At 37.0% G+C, this 18296-nt stretch overlaps 1 protein-coding gene across 1 annotated transcript in view; it reads left to right on the top strand.

The window, feature by feature from the left end:
- The first annotated feature begins 66 nt into the window (after window positions 1–66).
- LOC107041257 (endoplasmic reticulum aminopeptidase 2) overlaps window positions 67–18296 on the top strand; it is a 22092-nt gene continuing 3862 nt past the window's right edge. Inside the window, exons 1-12 of the mRNA XM_015261718.1 lie at window positions 67–195; window positions 2777–3428; window positions 10691–10843; window positions 11050–11135; window positions 11216–11312; window positions 11516–11598; window positions 11671–11876; window positions 12893–13073; window positions 14292–14432; window positions 15242–15889; window positions 16843–17074; window positions 17500–17905. Coding sequence (XP_015117204.1) covers window positions 3305–3428; window positions 10691–10843; window positions 11050–11135; window positions 11216–11312; window positions 11516–11598; window positions 11671–11876; window positions 12893–13073; window positions 14292–14432; window positions 15242–15889; window positions 16843–17074; window positions 17500–17905 — 2357 coding nt within the window. The 5' untranslated portion in view covers window positions 67–195; window positions 2777–3304. The remainder of the gene's footprint in view (window positions 196–2776; window positions 3429–10690; window positions 10844–11049; window positions 11136–11215; window positions 11313–11515; window positions 11599–11670; window positions 11877–12892; window positions 13074–14291; window positions 14433–15241; window positions 15890–16842; window positions 17075–17499; window positions 17906–18296) is intronic.

The following is an 18296-nucleotide window of genomic DNA, read 5'->3' on the forward strand; positions in this document are numbered from 1 at the left end:
CCTGCGTCCGGATATTCACCCACGCTCAACTCTCAAACTCAGTGGCACTCTCACCGTCCGAGCGCTTACATCAACGCCGGCTCACCCCCGGTCGCAAGCAGATTATTTATTGTAGTTTACAGTCAACAGTTTTTGTTTATTTACTTGCGTTCACGTTCGTCCACTAGTCAGAGGCATTCGTTCGTCGTGGAATAGGTGAGTCGAGTCCACCCGCCAGTTCGAATCTCGGGGCTGTGAGGGGAGATTATTATGGTAATTATGGCAATTAGCATTCGGCTTATCACTGCCCGAATAATTAATCAATAAACCCGGGGGGGCAGTCGATTCCGCAAGTAAAGGAGACAATTGTCGAGTGATTTATCTTCCGGAGTTGTTTGGAGGCTCTCGGTTGGGAGGAATTTTCAGGTGAGGGCTATTGTCTCAGCGACGAAATGGAGACTGGGGATTTTGCATCCGCAGCCGGTGGTTTTAATGGCATTAACGGGTAATTTAGCTGGGAGAGTGCATGGTCTGTCATTCGATTAGACTCGTTTCGAGGCTTCATCGATTTTGGAAACGAAATGGGGTGATTGGGCGACGCGTTTGGGGATCAGGCGGGGGTGGGGATGGGGGACCACGTGTTTTTGCATTTTTGAGGGTCTTTACGGCTGGAGAAATGTTTTTTTAGGTAATTAGCGAGTTTATTCGAGTTGAAAGGGTTCAATTGCATTTTTATTTGCGTTTTAAGTTTAATTTTATTTGAATTTAACAGTTTTTCAATAATAGAACAAATGTTTTGGTGTTCTAAACTTCATTGGTTCCAGTGGAGAAATTCTTGAAATTTCATTAAAAAATTTCGTCGAACTTAATGAGAACTTTTATAAATTATTTTTTTGAATTGTCAGCTAGTTCGTTGCAATTTTTGTTTTTACATTTTTAAGGATATCAATGTCAAGACGAATGTTTTTTCATTCAATTAATGGGTTTATTCAAATTAAATAGGTTTAAAGGAATTATTAATTGCATCTCAACTTCATTTTCATCTAAATTGAATAGTTATTCGAATATAAACAAATGTTTTCCCATTCCAAATACAGACTTCATTGGTTGGAAATGGAAAAACGCTTGTAAATTGCATTAGAAAATTTTAATCAAATTAATTTTTTCATTTTATCAATTCATGAAAACTTTTATTAATTAATTTCTAAAATTGCTAATAAATTTTTCAAAATTTCATCAAAATTTGTGGACTATAATTCATGAAAAATAAAAGAAAAAATGAATCTTTTTAAAAATAATTTTTAAAAATACAAAAATACATGTTTTTTTACATATTTTCTTAAATTTTGTAATTTATTTGTTAAAATTTTGTACAAATTTTCCTGGCCTTTGAAGGACATCACTCATCTTTTTCTCCTTGTATTGTATTAACGGATAGAATTACAAATTGAAGGATGAACGATGAGATAAACAAAGTGTCTAGCCAATAAGTTACATAATCTGCGGATTTCCTAGGCTTGAATAAACGCCGCTGGAACAAAACCGATGTAGATGACAGAGTATTACAGTTGATGGGTTACATGATATTTCGAACGTAAGTCGACGTATTTGGGATGTGGAATAGTTGGCACTTGAATTCAGCGTCTTCATTCGCCAAAAAATAGACTCGCAACTTCAGAAGAAGTGCCTAGAGCGAGTGAAAACCTCGGGCTAATTTTATGTAAGCACGAGAGACAGTAGTAAATCCGCAGTTTAGGTGGGAAGTTGTGAGAATAGACGAATTAACTCAAGTTCAAGATTAGTTGATAAATATCTCCAGAGCTATGGGAGACGGTGAAAAATAAATTGAGTGAAAGAAGGAGATAGTGAATTACTTATTGAAATGTTCAGGACTATTTCTTCGTCCAAAGGTATTGAACATAGATAAAATAGGATTTTGGTAGTTTGATTCAGTAAGATCAATCGATAAAGTATTTAAAATTGATTGTTGATGAGAATTTCTTGAGATATTTTTATTTCGTTGCCCCTGAATTTAAATAATCGTGTGGCCTGTATTTTTTTTAATCTTTAGTAGAAAATACAATGAGCTCAATGAAATTTACAATAGTTTGGGTGAAATGCCTGATTTTCCACCTGAATTTTGGAGAAAACTGCTGAAGGGTCATAATTACTGAGATTTAGGAGTGATTTTCAGTGGATTTTTCTCTTCCTAAATAGCCAAAATTAATTACTCTCATTAATTTGACGGAAATCCCGAATTTTTAGCGATAAATCCAAGAAAACGCAATATGTTGGGTGAAATTGCTGTTTTTCTACTGGAATTTTAGTAAAAACTGCTGGGAAGGATTATTAACATGACAGAAATAATTTCCAAAAGATTTTTTCCTCTCTGAACTGCCAAGCTTAATTATTCTGTCATTAATCCCATAAAATCCCATATTTTACTGTAAAAAAATGCAACAACTGTAGAAAAAGTGCAATAATATAAGTGAAATTCCCGATTTTTTTATTGTAGTTTTGATAAAGATTGCCTAGAGCTCATGATTATTAAAAATCCTGAATAATTTCTCTAAAATCTGTAATTTTTACAGGCATAATTACCAGAAAATGCAATAATTCTAATAAAAGTCACAACAATTTGCGTAAAATTAACAGTTTCCCACTCAAATTTTTATAGAAATTCCCCAGAGCTCATAATTACTGACATTCAGAAGTAATATTCACCTGATTCTTCACCCCGCGAAACCCCAGGCCTAATTGCTCTGTCATTAACTCAATAAAACCCTCATTTTTCCAGAAACCTCCAAGTCACAATCGCACTTCATAATGAAACGTAACTGTGTTACCGAAGACTCAAAAAACACATGTGAAACAAAGGAATGAGCCATGCAGAATGAATATTTTCCCCTCCACAAGTGAACATGAATGGAAAAAGAAGGATAAAAAAGAGAATTCGAAGCTGTACTCATTAATTAAAGGGAGGAGAGCTACCGAGAGTAGTTGGAGATCATAGAAAAATAGAGAGTACCAAAAGAAAATATTCAAAAGGGACCAAACGTCGGGTAGAAAGTATTCCGCGAAAGCAGAAAAAAAATTAGACAAAGACAAGACTGTTCTATGATCATCTGGACCCATGTGATTTTGTACTATTCTACTGAGGAATTGGAGCACAAAGTAATTAAATATTGAAATGAATTCCGAGGGAATTGAGGGGGAGAAATACCGGGAGAGAATGCATCTGTGATTTTTGTCAAATTTTTCACTTGAATTTGACTCGAGCCAAAGAAGAGAGACTAGTACAAAGGGGCGGACATAGGGGAGGAAAATGCCGGGGCACTCGACGCGGGAGAGCAGTGAGGCTATTCGAATGGAACCGCTTGGGCGGACATCGAGCTCACGGAGTCCGGGGCAAAACGGCATTGCCAATACGGAAGTCCCTGAGATGTCAGGTGAGACGAGTAGTTCTGTAGGAATGGGGGAGGTAAAATTAATCGTCGAGATGGGGAAATTTGCAGAGTGAATTTCAATGATTTCCATTTTTTTTCTATTTTTTCTATTTCTATTTTATTTTTGAGATTTTTTTTTGAAGGTTTAAAGAGAAAAAAAAGATTGATTCAGGTTGCTTGGTCAGGAGATAGTGGAGATTTCAACTTCTTAGATTTGATCTGAATATTATCCAAAACCACATTTTAAACCTCGTAAGGGTCAAATGTATATATTAAAGTTTTGACCCTTATGAGGTTCAAAATGGGGTTTTGAGTCAAAACTTTAGTATATATATTTAACCCTGATATGACCCTTATAGGTCAAAAGGGTCAAACCTTCAATATATGCATTTGACCCTTACACGAGCCTTCAGGGTCAAATTTGACCCTTACATGATCCTCATACGGGTAAAATGTCTTCATTGCAATTTAGGCCTTCACTCATCTTGACGAATTTTGATTCCTACAACATTCTTATAATACCGACCGTTACGTGGCCCTCATGAGGGTCAATATTGAATTTTTAACCCTTATATAATGCTCATAAGGGTTAAACCGTCAATATCCAGATTAAGACCCTCATTAATCTTGACTTAAATTTCATCTGTTGTAGCAGCTTTATAATTTCGACCCTCATGGCACCCTCATGATGGTCTAATACCAATAGAGAGCGAGCCCTCATAAGGGCCAATATCTATATTATCATTTGACCCTCATAAGGTTCACATGTCAATATCAAGATCCTGACCCTTACAAGGCGATGACCCCATAGGTATTTGACCCTTCCATGACCCTCATATGAGGTGACACGTCAATATCAAGATCTAAACCCTCATGATTATCAAATTTCAATCTTGACATTTTGACCCTTACATGACCTTTAAAAGGGTTCAACCTGAGTATCAAGACGTGAGCCCTCATTACTCAATTCGTAACAATTGGTCAGGAGAAAAACCGAAATGTAGCGCAACAGTTTCATGTTTTTTCAATTCAACTGCTCCTCAAATCAATCGACTTCACCCAAATCCATCGACTCCTGCCTCCATAACACCGCCCAAAATCCACTCGAGAGTAGCACAGACCAGGTATCGTGACCTGTACCTACAAATCGATCGCACCTTCCTTCCCCCTGCAAAGTCACCAGGCTAACGAGTCCCAAATGCGTGTAGATTTCGTGAGCAAGCCCAAGGGTATCACGTGCTTTACCCAGAACCGTGTTCCTACTCTCTGGGTTTAGGGAGCAGTGGCGTGCGAATGAAAAAAAGCCGAGACAAAGGGACGTCAAACGAGCGGTAGCATTCCGCCTTTTTCCGGCAGATGCAAGAAAGAGTTGAGAGCAGTTGGAATAATTTATGTCGTCAGTCAACGGGATGCGCAGGGCTACGATCTACCGCAAATACGCGAGGGGTCACAAGTTCAAGAGTTCAGTGTTGAAAAAAAAAATTGGGAAAGTAAATTTTTCAAATAAAAGGAAATTTTAGCTGAAACCAAGCGAAAGGACGCATTTTTCAGTGCAATAGGTCTAGTAAAAATTACGATGCTTCTGTTGATGTTGGGGTTTTCACCGAAGAATATGTCGTCTTTAGTTTTGATTTCACCTGAAATTGCGAGCTAGACTCCATAGCAAAGTTACTTGACCCTTATATGACCCTCATGAGGGTCAAAAATTAATTTTCATATTTTGACCCTCGCAAGGTTCAGCAATGAGTATCAAATATCACCTCTTTGAAGTGATAACCCTCATTATGTTTGACCCTTATATGCCCTCATAAGGGTCAAACGTCCATATCAATGGGCTGAGCCTTAGATAAACCTCATGAGGGCTGTTCATGCATATCGTCATTACTCTTCATTGAACTTTCAACTTTTATATGACTTTCATAATTTTCGCCCTTACATGGCCCTTATCAGGGTCGAATGTCAATATCGGCATGTTAACCCTCATAAGGTTCAACTGCGAAGATTAAAATATTGACCTCTATACAGCTCAAGTTTGACATTTACGTGACCTTCCCAATTGTGACCCTTATCTGGTCCTTATAAGGGTCGACTGTCCATATGAATATCAAGACCCTCACAAGGCTCGACTGTGAAGATCAAAATATTGACCTCCATACGGCTTAAATTCGACATTTTATGACTCTCATAATTGTGACCCTCATATGGCCCTCATAAGGGTTGAAAGTTAACATCAACCGTTTTCATCTCATCTGAAATTTCTCAAGCAATTCAATGACACAACATCTCCTCAAGCTTTCCATACGTCAATTAAGAATATTCATGAACCTAATCATGAGATCCTAATACGATAATTGTGATCAGAAAGGTCTTAATGAATAATCGGCTTAAATCGCAGATGACGGAGAAGTGTTGAAAGATGCCAAGCTAAGACGTTAAATCCACGAGTAACGAGTATCACTGAAGGGGTTTGTCGGCATCGGCAAAGTCCAACGTCCCCGGCAGGACTAATGTGATCAATGGTTAGTGGTTATAGTAGGGAGAGGAGCGAGAGAAATGGAGAGTGAGACAGTTGAGCTTGAAAAGGGGCGACACCCCTTCTCGGCAGACGCCGATCGATTCCCAATCCAAGGTTCACTCTCACGCTCTTTACGCTGAAAATGCGACTAAATTTTCAAAACTTTCTCCATTCTATTCACAAAAATGAGAGTCCGGGGTTTACTCTCAGTCCTTTGGGAGTACAAGTGCACTCCCCACGAAAAAAAAATTCATCCCTTTTGATTGGATCCACTTAATTAAACCCACGTGATGTTTATTAATCAACTCGTTAGTGGGGGAGAGTCGAGTCAAAAGGACCGCTTTTTATCGCCAGTTGCTCAAGAATGAGAAAGGGAAATTTGATGAATTTCTGTCCATTTTTCAGGTATTTTTATAACCTTTGAAATGAGATTTGATTCATCTAAATCGGATCATTTGATGAGGAGATTTTTACGAACAAAGACAGTCCATTTTATTCCACTCTCGTGAGGGTCAAATGTCAATATCCAAAGGGTAACCCTTCTCCAACCCCTGTAATCCTATTATGGGTCCAGTAAAGCACCCCCATTTTTAGGTGAAATTTTAATATTTATATCGACAATAAGGATGAAATTAGGGTTATTGACCCTCATGAGGTTCGAGCCCTCATGAGGGTGAAACCTGGGCGAAACGTAAATAATGACGTTTACCGTTGGTGAATCTAAAAGTCTATATGAGGACCGAAATTCCAATATTGATTGTTGACCCCCATGAGAATTTGAACCTCGTGAGGGTCAAACCCCCTATAATGGCCGAAACTCCAATATCCACCTGCAATCCTCATGCCCCTCACAGGCGTCAAACCTAAACATTGAAATTCTAATCAATATATAAGATTCATCAAGGCCAGCCCTCAGAATCGAACTTTTGACCCTCATGAGGTTCCAATGTAAATACCCCAATTCCAACCTTTATCACCCAAATAAAATCATTTCAATTTATTATGATTATCTTAACCAACAACAATAATCAACTGAGAATTTCAGGCTCACGAGGATCAAACCCTCATGAGGGTCAAACCTTCTATAACTTAATTATCAACTTGCGACCCTCATACCTTTCACAGGGGTCAAACCTCATTACTGAACTTCCAGCCTTTTCGTAACCTTCATAAGCGCCAGCCCTCAGCCTCGAACTTCCGACCCTCACGAGGTTCAAACCTCAACCCAAAAAACCTACCTCTCATTACCCTCCCAAAACCCTCTCACAATTACCACCAACCCCAATAATCAAACTGAAGAGAACAGTCTAACCGACCCTCGGCAAAACCCTCCTCCACCCCTCTCACACCGCCCCAACCCTCCCCTAGATGGCGCCACCCACCCCCTCAACCATCCCCCATTTATACCGTTACAATCCCCCAAAGCCCAGTTGAACCAGCGTACACAGCACCCACACACACACACACACAACCCCCCGAGACTACACAGCCTCCCCCGAAAATCATCCCCCCAGTCTCCACGAGTGGTTGCGCCGTGAAGGGGAAAAACTCCCATCCCCTATTTCCCATGTCCCCTCACCGTCCGCCATTTCTGCTCACCTCTGCAGTTGCTGTCAGTCTCTAATATCACTCCCAAATGTTATATGTAATGTCTGAGTACGTGTGTACTCTCACCGAGTACAGAAATCATACAGTTAGATCCGACTTTTCCATACACGTATCCAATTTCATCTACTCGTATCACTGATTATGCCCCACTCGATTCGCATTATTATTTCTTTTATTTTCCGCACTTTTGGCAGGAGTGATGAGCGTCATTAGTGTTGCGCACTAGGTACCCACGGATCGAATCGCAGAAAAAAAAAATATATGTATGAGTATTGTGATATGGTGGTAGCACAACCCAGTGACCTGGTATTACACGAGGCTGTCCCTGGGCACTTCAATCATGTCAGTTATGCCAGTTTTCACGAGTGAAGTTACAGAGGTGGTGTGAGGATTGCGTGGTGTGAGATTTTTTGATTTTTTCATCGGGAATCACGGGGACGCTGGGGCCTCGGTAATTATTCTGGCTGAACAGAGGGAGCCCCTTATTAAAGTCGCGTATGCGTCCAACGACGGTGAGGTGAAGGGTTTTGTTTATCGAAGACCACCACCTAACTCTTTCGCTATGAGCGAACAGGATGTCGATGATGTTGCCTTCCTCACGGGTAAGGATGTGACCATTTTTTTTCATCTGGGGGAGAGGGGTGAGTGACTTTTGGAACAGAGCACGTGGGGAGGATCAATAGTGTTCGGGTGCATTCTTCGGGGAGGGGAATTTGTAGTGATGGGGAGGATGGTGGTTGATTTGGTGGTAATTATGAGGTTTGACGGGTTGAAAATATTAGTATTGTGAAAGTTCAATATTGAGGGTTGACCCTCGTGAGGGTCAAAATTGAGAGAACCTTGTGATGGTATAACTGTATATGAGGACCAAAATTTCAATGTTGGTGTTTGAGTGGTATGAGGGCCCAAATTTAAAAGTTGAGGAACCCTCATGAGGGTCAAACATCAATATTAGCAATGTCAACAATATTTTGACAATGTTTGACCCTCATGAGGGTCCAACAACCTTTAAATTTAGACCCTCATGAGGGTCAAACATCAATATTAGCAATGTCAAGAATATTTTGACAATGTTTGACCCTCATGAGGGTCCAAATTTAAAGGTTGAGGAACCCTCATGAGGGTCAAAGATCAATAGTAGCAATGTCAAGAATATTTTGACAATGTTTGACCCTCATGAGGGTCAAAATATTGTTGATAACAATATAAAATTTGAATTGAAATAATTAACATGAGGGTCCAAATGTAAAGGTTGAGGAACCCTCATGAGGGTCAAAAATAAATAATAAAATCCCGAAGCTCATCACCCAGATAAAATAATTTCGATTCAAATTTCATATTGTTATCAGCAACATTAATCAGTTGAGAATTTTACCCTCATGAGGGTCAAACCCGGTATAAATACCAGAATGTCAATATTGAGCTCGTGACCCTTACGAGGGTCAAACAGGAGGAAGATGATTTTACTGTTAATGTTTAACTCTCTTAGAAGTCAAACTTAAATATTGAAATTTTTGTTTTTATTTGAGGTGCGTGAGGGTCAATTCTCAACTTCGAACTTTTAATCCTCATAAAGCTCAAATGTAAATATTGAACTTCCAGCGCTTATCACACAAATGAAATAATTCCAAGTTGAAAATCATTAGTGTTATCGTCACCAACAATAGTAATCAAATAAAAATTTGACCCGCATGAGGATTAAACCCTCATGAGGACCAAACCTCTCATAATGGAGATTAAATCCCTCCGGCCTTGGTTAAAAATACTGGTGTATCTGTTTCAAAGAACATATTTATTTCTAATTGAGAATATTTCATCTTTCCTGTTCAAAATTCTCATCTCTTTAAATCCCGATTTTTTAAAATAAAATTGTCTGGATTTAAAAATTGATTTTGACTTTTTTTTTATTCAAGAATAACAAGATTCAATAAAAATCGAGACATCGTGAAACAAAAAACACGATTTAAAAATACTCTCCCACCGCATAAATACTGATGCATTCCATTACTCGTCTTGAAAATAGAAAAAAAATGTAGTTCATCCGAAGAATTTTACTTTCGAGCATTCGTCAACAAAAATAAAAAGAAATACATGTGAAAACTTGACGAGTGGTCTTGTGTGCATCAAGGGTTTTGAATCACGGTCGCGAAAAAAAGGGAATCAGGTCAAGTGGTGAGAGCGTGTGTGTAAAGTTTTTATGAGAACGATTGAATCGAATGCACAACCTTTTACATTCAAACATATGTACAAACCGTAAAAAAGTTTAACGTAACTGTTGAGTGGAGTCGCGTCGCGAGGTTTTTTTTATAATTGAAAGCCGAGTCCTTGTGGAAAATAATGAAAACATTGTGGTATTGACCCAAAAAATCGGCGCATCGATCGGGGAGGCAGTATTTTGTTCTGCATGAGAGTGTTCTATTTATTCATTTATTTATTTATTTATTTATTTGTTTATTTATTTATTTATTTATTTATTTATTTATTCATTTATTCATTTATTCATTGTATATAACCCTAACAAAATAATGCCAGTTACAGGATCAAATTTGATGCATACAGATATAATTGCTTAATTAAATGTTTATTCCATATATAGAATGTCAATATTGAGCTCGTGACCCTTACGAGGGTCAAACATGAGGAAGATCATTTTACTGTTAATGTTTAATCCTCTTAGAAGTCAATCTTAAATATTGAAATTTTTCAATATGTACATGGTAGTCCTAGTCGAGAAACTGTTCTTTAATCCCAGAACACCCCCATGGAAAAATATATAAAAAAAATATATATAGGCCAATTTAATATATTCGAATATATATAAGATTTATATAAAATATATATGAAGCATATGCAAATTTATAAACATATACATAAAACGTTATTATATTATACATAAACATTATTTAAATTTATGTAACTTTTATACATAAAAGTTATACAAAATATAAATTTTTATATGCTTCATATATATTTTATATGACTTTTATGTATAAATTAGGCCAATTCCATACATAAAATATATAATTTTCAGAATATATATTTTTGCGTATGGCCACGCAATTATTTTCAGGAATTTTTTAAATTTCTGCGGACGTAATTGACGAATTTCTCGTTAGTTTAAGGGAAAAAACATGTTTTTCAGGAGACAGTAACACGGGACTGCACAAGAGGAGCTTGTACGAGCACAATGGGGTGGCTGTATGTTCCCAGAAGCGCGCGTTGTGCATCGCAACAGTCGTTCTTGCTATTCTATTCGCCATATCACTCATCATCGCTTTTGCGGGACCACAAAATGGTGAGAAAAAAATTCGATTCAGTTGATTTGAAGGACGATGAGGTGGTGAACCGCAGGGGTGGAGTAATTATTCTGTGAGGAATATGTCGTAGAATTTTCCGTTCTTAAAATTGACCTTCATCACATTCTATCCGATGAAATGATTAATCATCAATTCACTAATTTTCTCGTTGAATGAAATTTTGTTTGCACTACTGATTATGCAGACTGTCCATGCGCGGGTGAAAAGCCTGCTAATCTGGAGGTCGAGGATGATAGTGCTGGGGCAGAGCCAATGGCGACTAACGGAGAGGTATAACCCCAGTCGTTGATTCATTCACTGACTGATTAATACGGTTAATTGATTTTTAATGAAAACTCTCACGTCCACAGATATTTCCCTGGGACAACGTTAGATTACCCGCGTTTTCGCATCCAACTAGATACAATATAACTATTCACCCCAATTTAACAACCCTAGAGGTCAAAGGTAAATATAAATAATAATATACGTCTCCAAAAATCCACAAATAGAAAAAATTAAAGCAACAGCTAATTAACTGCACTAGCAATTGTTGAACGGGAGAAGAAATATTTTTTATTCGGGATTTATTGTTGGAATACATGAATAATGAATTAATTGTCGCAGATTATTTCTTCTGTATTTAATTAATGTGCGTTTTATTACTTCAGGACAAGTAACTATTGAATTTTACGTCGATAGAGAGACCAATTTTATCGTCTTCCACAGTAAAAACTTGACAATAACAGACAGAGTAAGTAGTCTCGGTCAACGAATAAAAATCCTGAGCTCACTTAAGCGACCCCTAATGCCTAAATAATTCCAGATGGTGGTGAATCGTAAAGGCCACGAGATGAAGATCTCAAAATTGCTGGAATACCCGGCGCATCAGCAGCTGTACCTAGAACTCGAGGAGAGTAAATTCCGGAAAAGAGGGAATTACACATTACACTTGAGATTCATTTCGAGATTAACGACCGAACTCGAGGGATTTTATCTGAGTTCTTATAAGACGGCAGAAGGAGAGAACAGGTATCAGGTTTCGTATATTTAACGCCCCATTTTTTATGAATACCTAAATGAATATAGATTGACAATCTTTTAATTTTAAGGGTATAAATATGGGCCATATCTCGAAGCAATGGAGAGAGTAAGGCGGTTTTCATGAGAGCAATCGTCTTGCGTCCAATTTTCATGAAGCCCGCCTAACAAACTAAAGAGAATTGAATACCATTCTATGAAAAATGAATAAACGAATCATAATTGTCCAAATCATTTAGGTCAGAGGAAAATAGAATAATTCTACTTTCTTAATATTGCGTTTACTAAGGTTTTCTTCGAACAAAGTTGATTAGAATTAATAGCTAGAATTATGAGATTATCTCACATTTTTGACGTTAAGGATAGGAGAATCTGAATGCAATATAGTGAAAATGATGATCGATTTTTTCACTTTGAACAAATAATATTAATATCCAAATACAAAATTTCTGATGTGAATAAAAAGATGTAACTCAATATTCCAAATGAAGTTTTAATTTTTAATTTGGTGCTGAATACACGAGATGACAATATTCTAAGCACGGGATTATATTGATGAGATGAACGACAATAACTAACTAAAAATTGATAACAGTGTGGGCACGCACTTTTACCAGAGTATCAACAAACATTGAATTCCAGAAATTCACACTCTAAAGTGTGTTCTAGAAGGAATTTAATTGTAATTATGATTAAAATCGTATTCAGTGAGCGTAGGAATTCGAAAATTTAACAGCTGATAAATTGGGACATATGATTCTCATCGGTCACGTTAATTTTTGCAATGAGAATGATTATAAACAATTAATTGAAAAAAGGAATATTGAATCTGACAGGGATTGAATAGCTTAAATGTCTCAAAGGGGTTAAATTTAAATTAAAGCAGATGAAGGGCCCTCCATACAAAATCCCGGAATTACCCGATACTTTCCCATTTCCGAAGTTCGAAAAATTCAAATTGCACCCAATAATGATTTGTATTTTTTCCCCTGCCGATTTATGTGCAGATACTTGGCGACAACCCATTTTGAGCCGACATACGCTCGCTCGGCATTTCCGTGCTTCGACGAACCCCACTACAAAGCGAAATTCAAAGTATCGATATTCAGGGACAGGTTTCATATAGCACTGTGCAATATGCCGATCGTCAACACGGAGGATGCTGGGTTTTATATGGGCACAGGACTGGTGAGTGCTCTCGTCGTAAATGATTTTACTGCCTCCATTTATAATATTTTCAGTCGAATGTGCTGATTCATTTTTATTTCTATCAATTCCATTGGTGACGAGATTCTGAATGCACGGAGGATCGAATTTAAACCGTTGTGAATAATATCACGCACGAAAAATTTTTATAGAAATTTTTAATAGTGAAATCGCAAGACAATTGTATTGAATTTTTATTGAAAAATTCCAGAGCTTTTCTGTTTCCGTTTTTTTTTTTTATAGAAATGGTCAACAGAAACTATTTTATACAGAAAATAAATGGGATTTTATTTTTCTGTACAATTTATTTTCCTGAGATATTTTCCACAGAATTTTCTCGTTTGATTTTTGCTAATAAGAGGAGAAGAAAATTGAAAATTTATTTTTAGGAATTGATATAGAAAGTGTCTCTGCAGAAAAGCTGTCTAATTTTTCAATAGAAATTCAATAAAATTTCTTAGCGAATTCGTGTTTAGTGTTTCTATAAGATCGAGGGTCATTTCCTTTCTCTGTATTCAATCACCATTCGGGTTAAGAATTTGAGGCTCGGAGTTGACCATTCCCACCCCCTTCCCTTCAGACTCCCACATTATCATCAAACAAGTGGGGAATTACTATGGTCTTGATATTGTCTAGTCATTTTTGCTAATAAATTAGAAATGTTTCCGAATGGTCATCTTGTACATCATTTTTTCAATTGTACATCAAATTTATCCCTTCATATTATTTTATTCATTTCTACTACATATCCATTTCAATTCATTGTCTGTGTTCCTCAACTTAATCCAATTGTTATCATTTAATGATTACTATGATCATCCTCATTATCTTTTTTTATACAGCCGATGGACAATTCACTAGTAATTCTCAGGAGAGTGACATTGAATTTGTTTTTGAGGGCAAGAAATCATGAAATTTGGTACTAAAATTCACCGAATTTTTCATTAACTGAGAATTCTAGAATGTAATTACCCAAATTTTTTCGACATTGTTCAATTTTCATGAAAGAATTGAACTAAAATTCACGGGTTTCATTGATTTTTTCACAAAAATTTTGAATTTTCAATGATTCAATTCCTTGAAATTTCACAGAATTTTTGACAGTGCATCCCGCATAAAACCAAATATGGCAATACTTCCAACGCAAAACGGAAGACATTAGTATATACCCCCCTAATATAGAGCAACCCTCCCTTGCAGTTGCGAGACGAATTCCAAGAATCCGTGGAGATGTCGACGTACCTCGTGGCCTTCGTTGTCTGCGACTTCAAGAGGATCTCCCAGCTGACGTCCAGGAACATCTCCGTGAGTGTCTACGCCGCCGAGTCGATGCTCTCCCAGGTAAGGACGCAACGGAAAGAAGGCAGGTCAATTTACACGCCAGTATTGAAGAAAAATATATTGCATATGCTGATTCGAAAGCAATTTTCCGCTTGTTTTCCTCGAAAAGACCTAGAACTGAATTTCAGTCTACGATTACTTGATTCATTTCGCAATCCTTTCCCAACTTTTTCTTCGTCTCGATAGCTCCATTTTACCCCACCCCTCCGTCCTCCCAAGTTCTTAGAAAATCCTCAAAATTGAATGACAGAAAATGTCGACAACAGACATCTCCATAATCCTAAATTTTCAATTAATGTAAATTTTGAATAAGTCAACTGTTAACATTACTAAACATTTTTTTAATTAATAAATTGATCCTCAATTGAATATTCAAATTTTGAATTATTTTATCGATCAATAAATTAGTTTGGAAGATTTACGATTATTTGGCTAATCGAAAAATCCCTTTTATGAAATTTATAAATATTTACTAATACTAATAGTCAATTGACAAATAAAATGTAAAAGACTAATTAAAAAAAAATAGGAATTATCAATTATTTTAGTTTCAAATTTCAATGAAAAATAAGTAAACTTTAATTATTGTAAGCTGCAACTTCTCATAATATTACTAAACTAATGATTGATGCCGATCTATAGTATTACCAGATCGTGACGTCACCCCATTTAAAATTGTACAGGTTTTGGCTATATATCGCCAAAATCTGGCAACCCTGGATCTATGGTCGAAAAAAAAGGTCGAATACAAAAATAGCGGACAGTTGCACATGCCAAAAATGACAAGAACTTTGCATTCCTGCTCCCAGGCGCAGTACGCCCTGACGATAGCAGTCCGCACAATGGACTACTTCGAGTCGTTCTTCGGGGTGAACTACCCCCTCCCGAAGCAAGACCTCATCGCCATTCCGGACTTGGCAGCGGGTGCCATGGAGAATTGGGGTCTGGTCTCCTACAGGGAGGCCGCGATTCTCTACGATCCCGACGAGACATCGACAGCTGCCCACGAGTGGGTGGCCTTCGCCATGGCCCACGAGCTCGCTCACCAGTGGTTCGGCAATCTCGTGACGATGAAGTGGTGGAATGATCTGTGGCTGAACGAGGGGGCCGCGAGCTTCTTCGAGTACACGGGGGTCAACAACGTGTCACCAGAGTGGAGCACCATGGATCAGTTCGTTCTGGACAAGACGCAAGTGGGACTGGGGCTCGACGCTCTTGCCACCAGTCATCCCATCAGCGTTCCCGTCAAGGACCCCGCGGAGATCGAGGCCATTTTCGACAGCATCAGCTACGCCAAGGGGGCGTCGATATTCAATATGCTGGAGGGCTTCCTCGGGGAGGACATCTTGAGAAGTGGACTGAATGAGTACCTCAATGTCCACGCCTTTGGGAATGCTGATACCAATGACCTGTGGGCTGTCTTCACGAAGCATGCGAACAACACTTTTGATGTCAAGGTAAAGTTGTGGCAATTTCTATTCTTCAGGCGCATTTTTTAATGCACAATTAATTTTTTGCTTTTATTATTTGTTGTTTTTATTCATCATTAATATAATGCGTCGCATTTTCATGAAGCCTGCCTAACAAACTAAAGAGAATTGAATACCTTTCTATGAAACATGAATAAACGAATCATAATCGTCCAAATCATTTAGGTCAGAGGAAAATAGAATAATTCGGATTTCTTTATATTGCGTTTACTAAGGTTTTCTTCGAACAAAGTTGATTAGAATTAATAGCTAGAATTATGAGATTATCTCACATTTTTGACGTTAAGGATAGGAGATTCTGAATGCAATATAGTGAAAATGATGATCGATTTTTTCACTTTGAACCAATAATATTAATATCCAAATACAAAATTTCTGATGTGAATAAAAGAAGCTGTGACTCAATATTCCACATGAAGTTTTAATTTTTATTTTGGTGCTGAAAACACGAGATGACAATATTCTTAACACGGAGATGAACAACAGATTAATTGAATTACCGTGTGAACTAACTAAAAATTGATAATAGTGTGGGGCACGCACTTTTACCAGAGTATCAACAAACATTGAATTCCAGAAATTCACACTCTAAAGTGTGTTCTAGAAGGAATTTAATTGTAATTATGAGTAGAATGTTATTCAGTGCGAATAGGAATTAGACAAATTATTATTGCAATTTTTTAATGAAAATTCCATAGAAAAATAATTCAACGAATTTTTATTTTTTTATTTTTTTTATTTTTTTTTTATAGAAAAATAAAAATTTGTTGAATTATTTTTCTATAAGAATAATTCGTTGAATTATTTTTCTATACAAGAAATTCACAAATTCCGTTCTTATTTTTCCCATTCAAAAATGGGACTTGTATTCAATTTAAAAAATGATGATGCAATTAGCCAACGTTATCATTTGTCAATAGGCAATTATGGACACTTGGACCCAACAGACTGGTTTTCCCCTCATAATGATAAGTCGAGAGGGAAAGCTGATAACTGCAAGCCAAAAGAGATTTTTACTCTACCCACTAGATAATCAAACCGAAACAACTCAATCAAAATCAAGTTTCAACTACAAGTGGTACGTTCCGTTGACCTATTACACGGACAAGGAGCCACAGAGGGTTTACACCGTCTGGATGAACATGTCTGATGGTAATTAGTGTTATTACATTCATCAGGAACATGCACCCATGCACGAAAACTTTTTAATTCCCCGACATTAATTTTTTCCACTCTATTTTTTCCTCTCTTCATTAAAAAATCAAACAAGAAAAACTTAGAAAATTTGAGTCGAAGAATTTCTATAGAAAATATTTCAATAGAATAAATTGCATTAAAAAAATCAATTTCTATTGATTTTTCTCTATAAAATATTTTCCATTGATCATTTCCATTGAAGAAAAAACTCGTAAAAAAAATTCGTCTCGACTCGAAAAATTCGTAAAACTAACAGAGATCCAAAAGAACTTCTATAGAATTATCTAGCTACTTTGCTAGGTTTTTCTATAAATCATTTTCGTGCGTGGCGAATTCAGAATTGAAAAGCCCTTCTAAAAATATTTTCTCTTGATTCCCAGTTACCTTCGAAATTCCCGAAAACGCTGAATTCATAAAGTTCAACATGAATCAGTCCGGTTTCTACAGAGTGCTGTACCCGGACGAGATGTGGACTGCCATAATAAAAACTCTGATGACAAATCACCGTAAATTCACACCGATCGATCGGGCGAATTTAATCGATGACGCGTTCACTCTCTGCGAAGCTGGGGAAATAAATGCGACTATTCCACTGAGATTATCACTTTATCTGATGAATGAGAGTGATTACGTGCCATGGGCAACGGCGCTCGGATATCTGCACTCGTGGAAACAAAGGCTGGGTGAGAGCTCGGGATATAAAAGATACACAGCTTTCTTGAAGAAATTACTTGGACCCATTTCTAAATACGTTGGGTGGAAGGATGATGGGGATCATTTGACAAAGTGAGTAGTGGAAGACGACTATAGAATACTGTTAGATCCACAAATAAAGGACTAGACAGCAAAGATTGATAAAATGGTTGGGACACTGTTAAACGTACGAAAGAATTCAGCAGCTTTACTAAATAATTCAACTGACTTTTCTAATAGAAAAGATCCAGTCACAATTATTACATGGGAAAAATCAGTAGAATTAAATTTTTTTATTCAACTTCCTCAAATGGCACATTTTCTATAGAAAATGCTATAGAATTTTTTTTATAGAAATTCTATAAAATAGGGTTTCTATAGTAATTAAATTATTATTCGTTTCTATAGAAACTATATTTTATAGAATTATATTCTATAGAAATTCTATATAATTCTATAGAAATTCTATAGACTCCCCCCCCCC

This window comes from Diachasma alloeum, unplaced genomic scaffold (assembly GCF_001412515.2).
Source record: "Diachasma alloeum isolate Michigan unplaced genomic scaffold, Dall2.0 Dall_scaffold_00359, whole genome shotgun sequence".
Lineage (NCBI taxonomy): Eukaryota > Metazoa > Arthropoda > Insecta > Hymenoptera > Braconidae > Diachasma > Diachasma alloeum.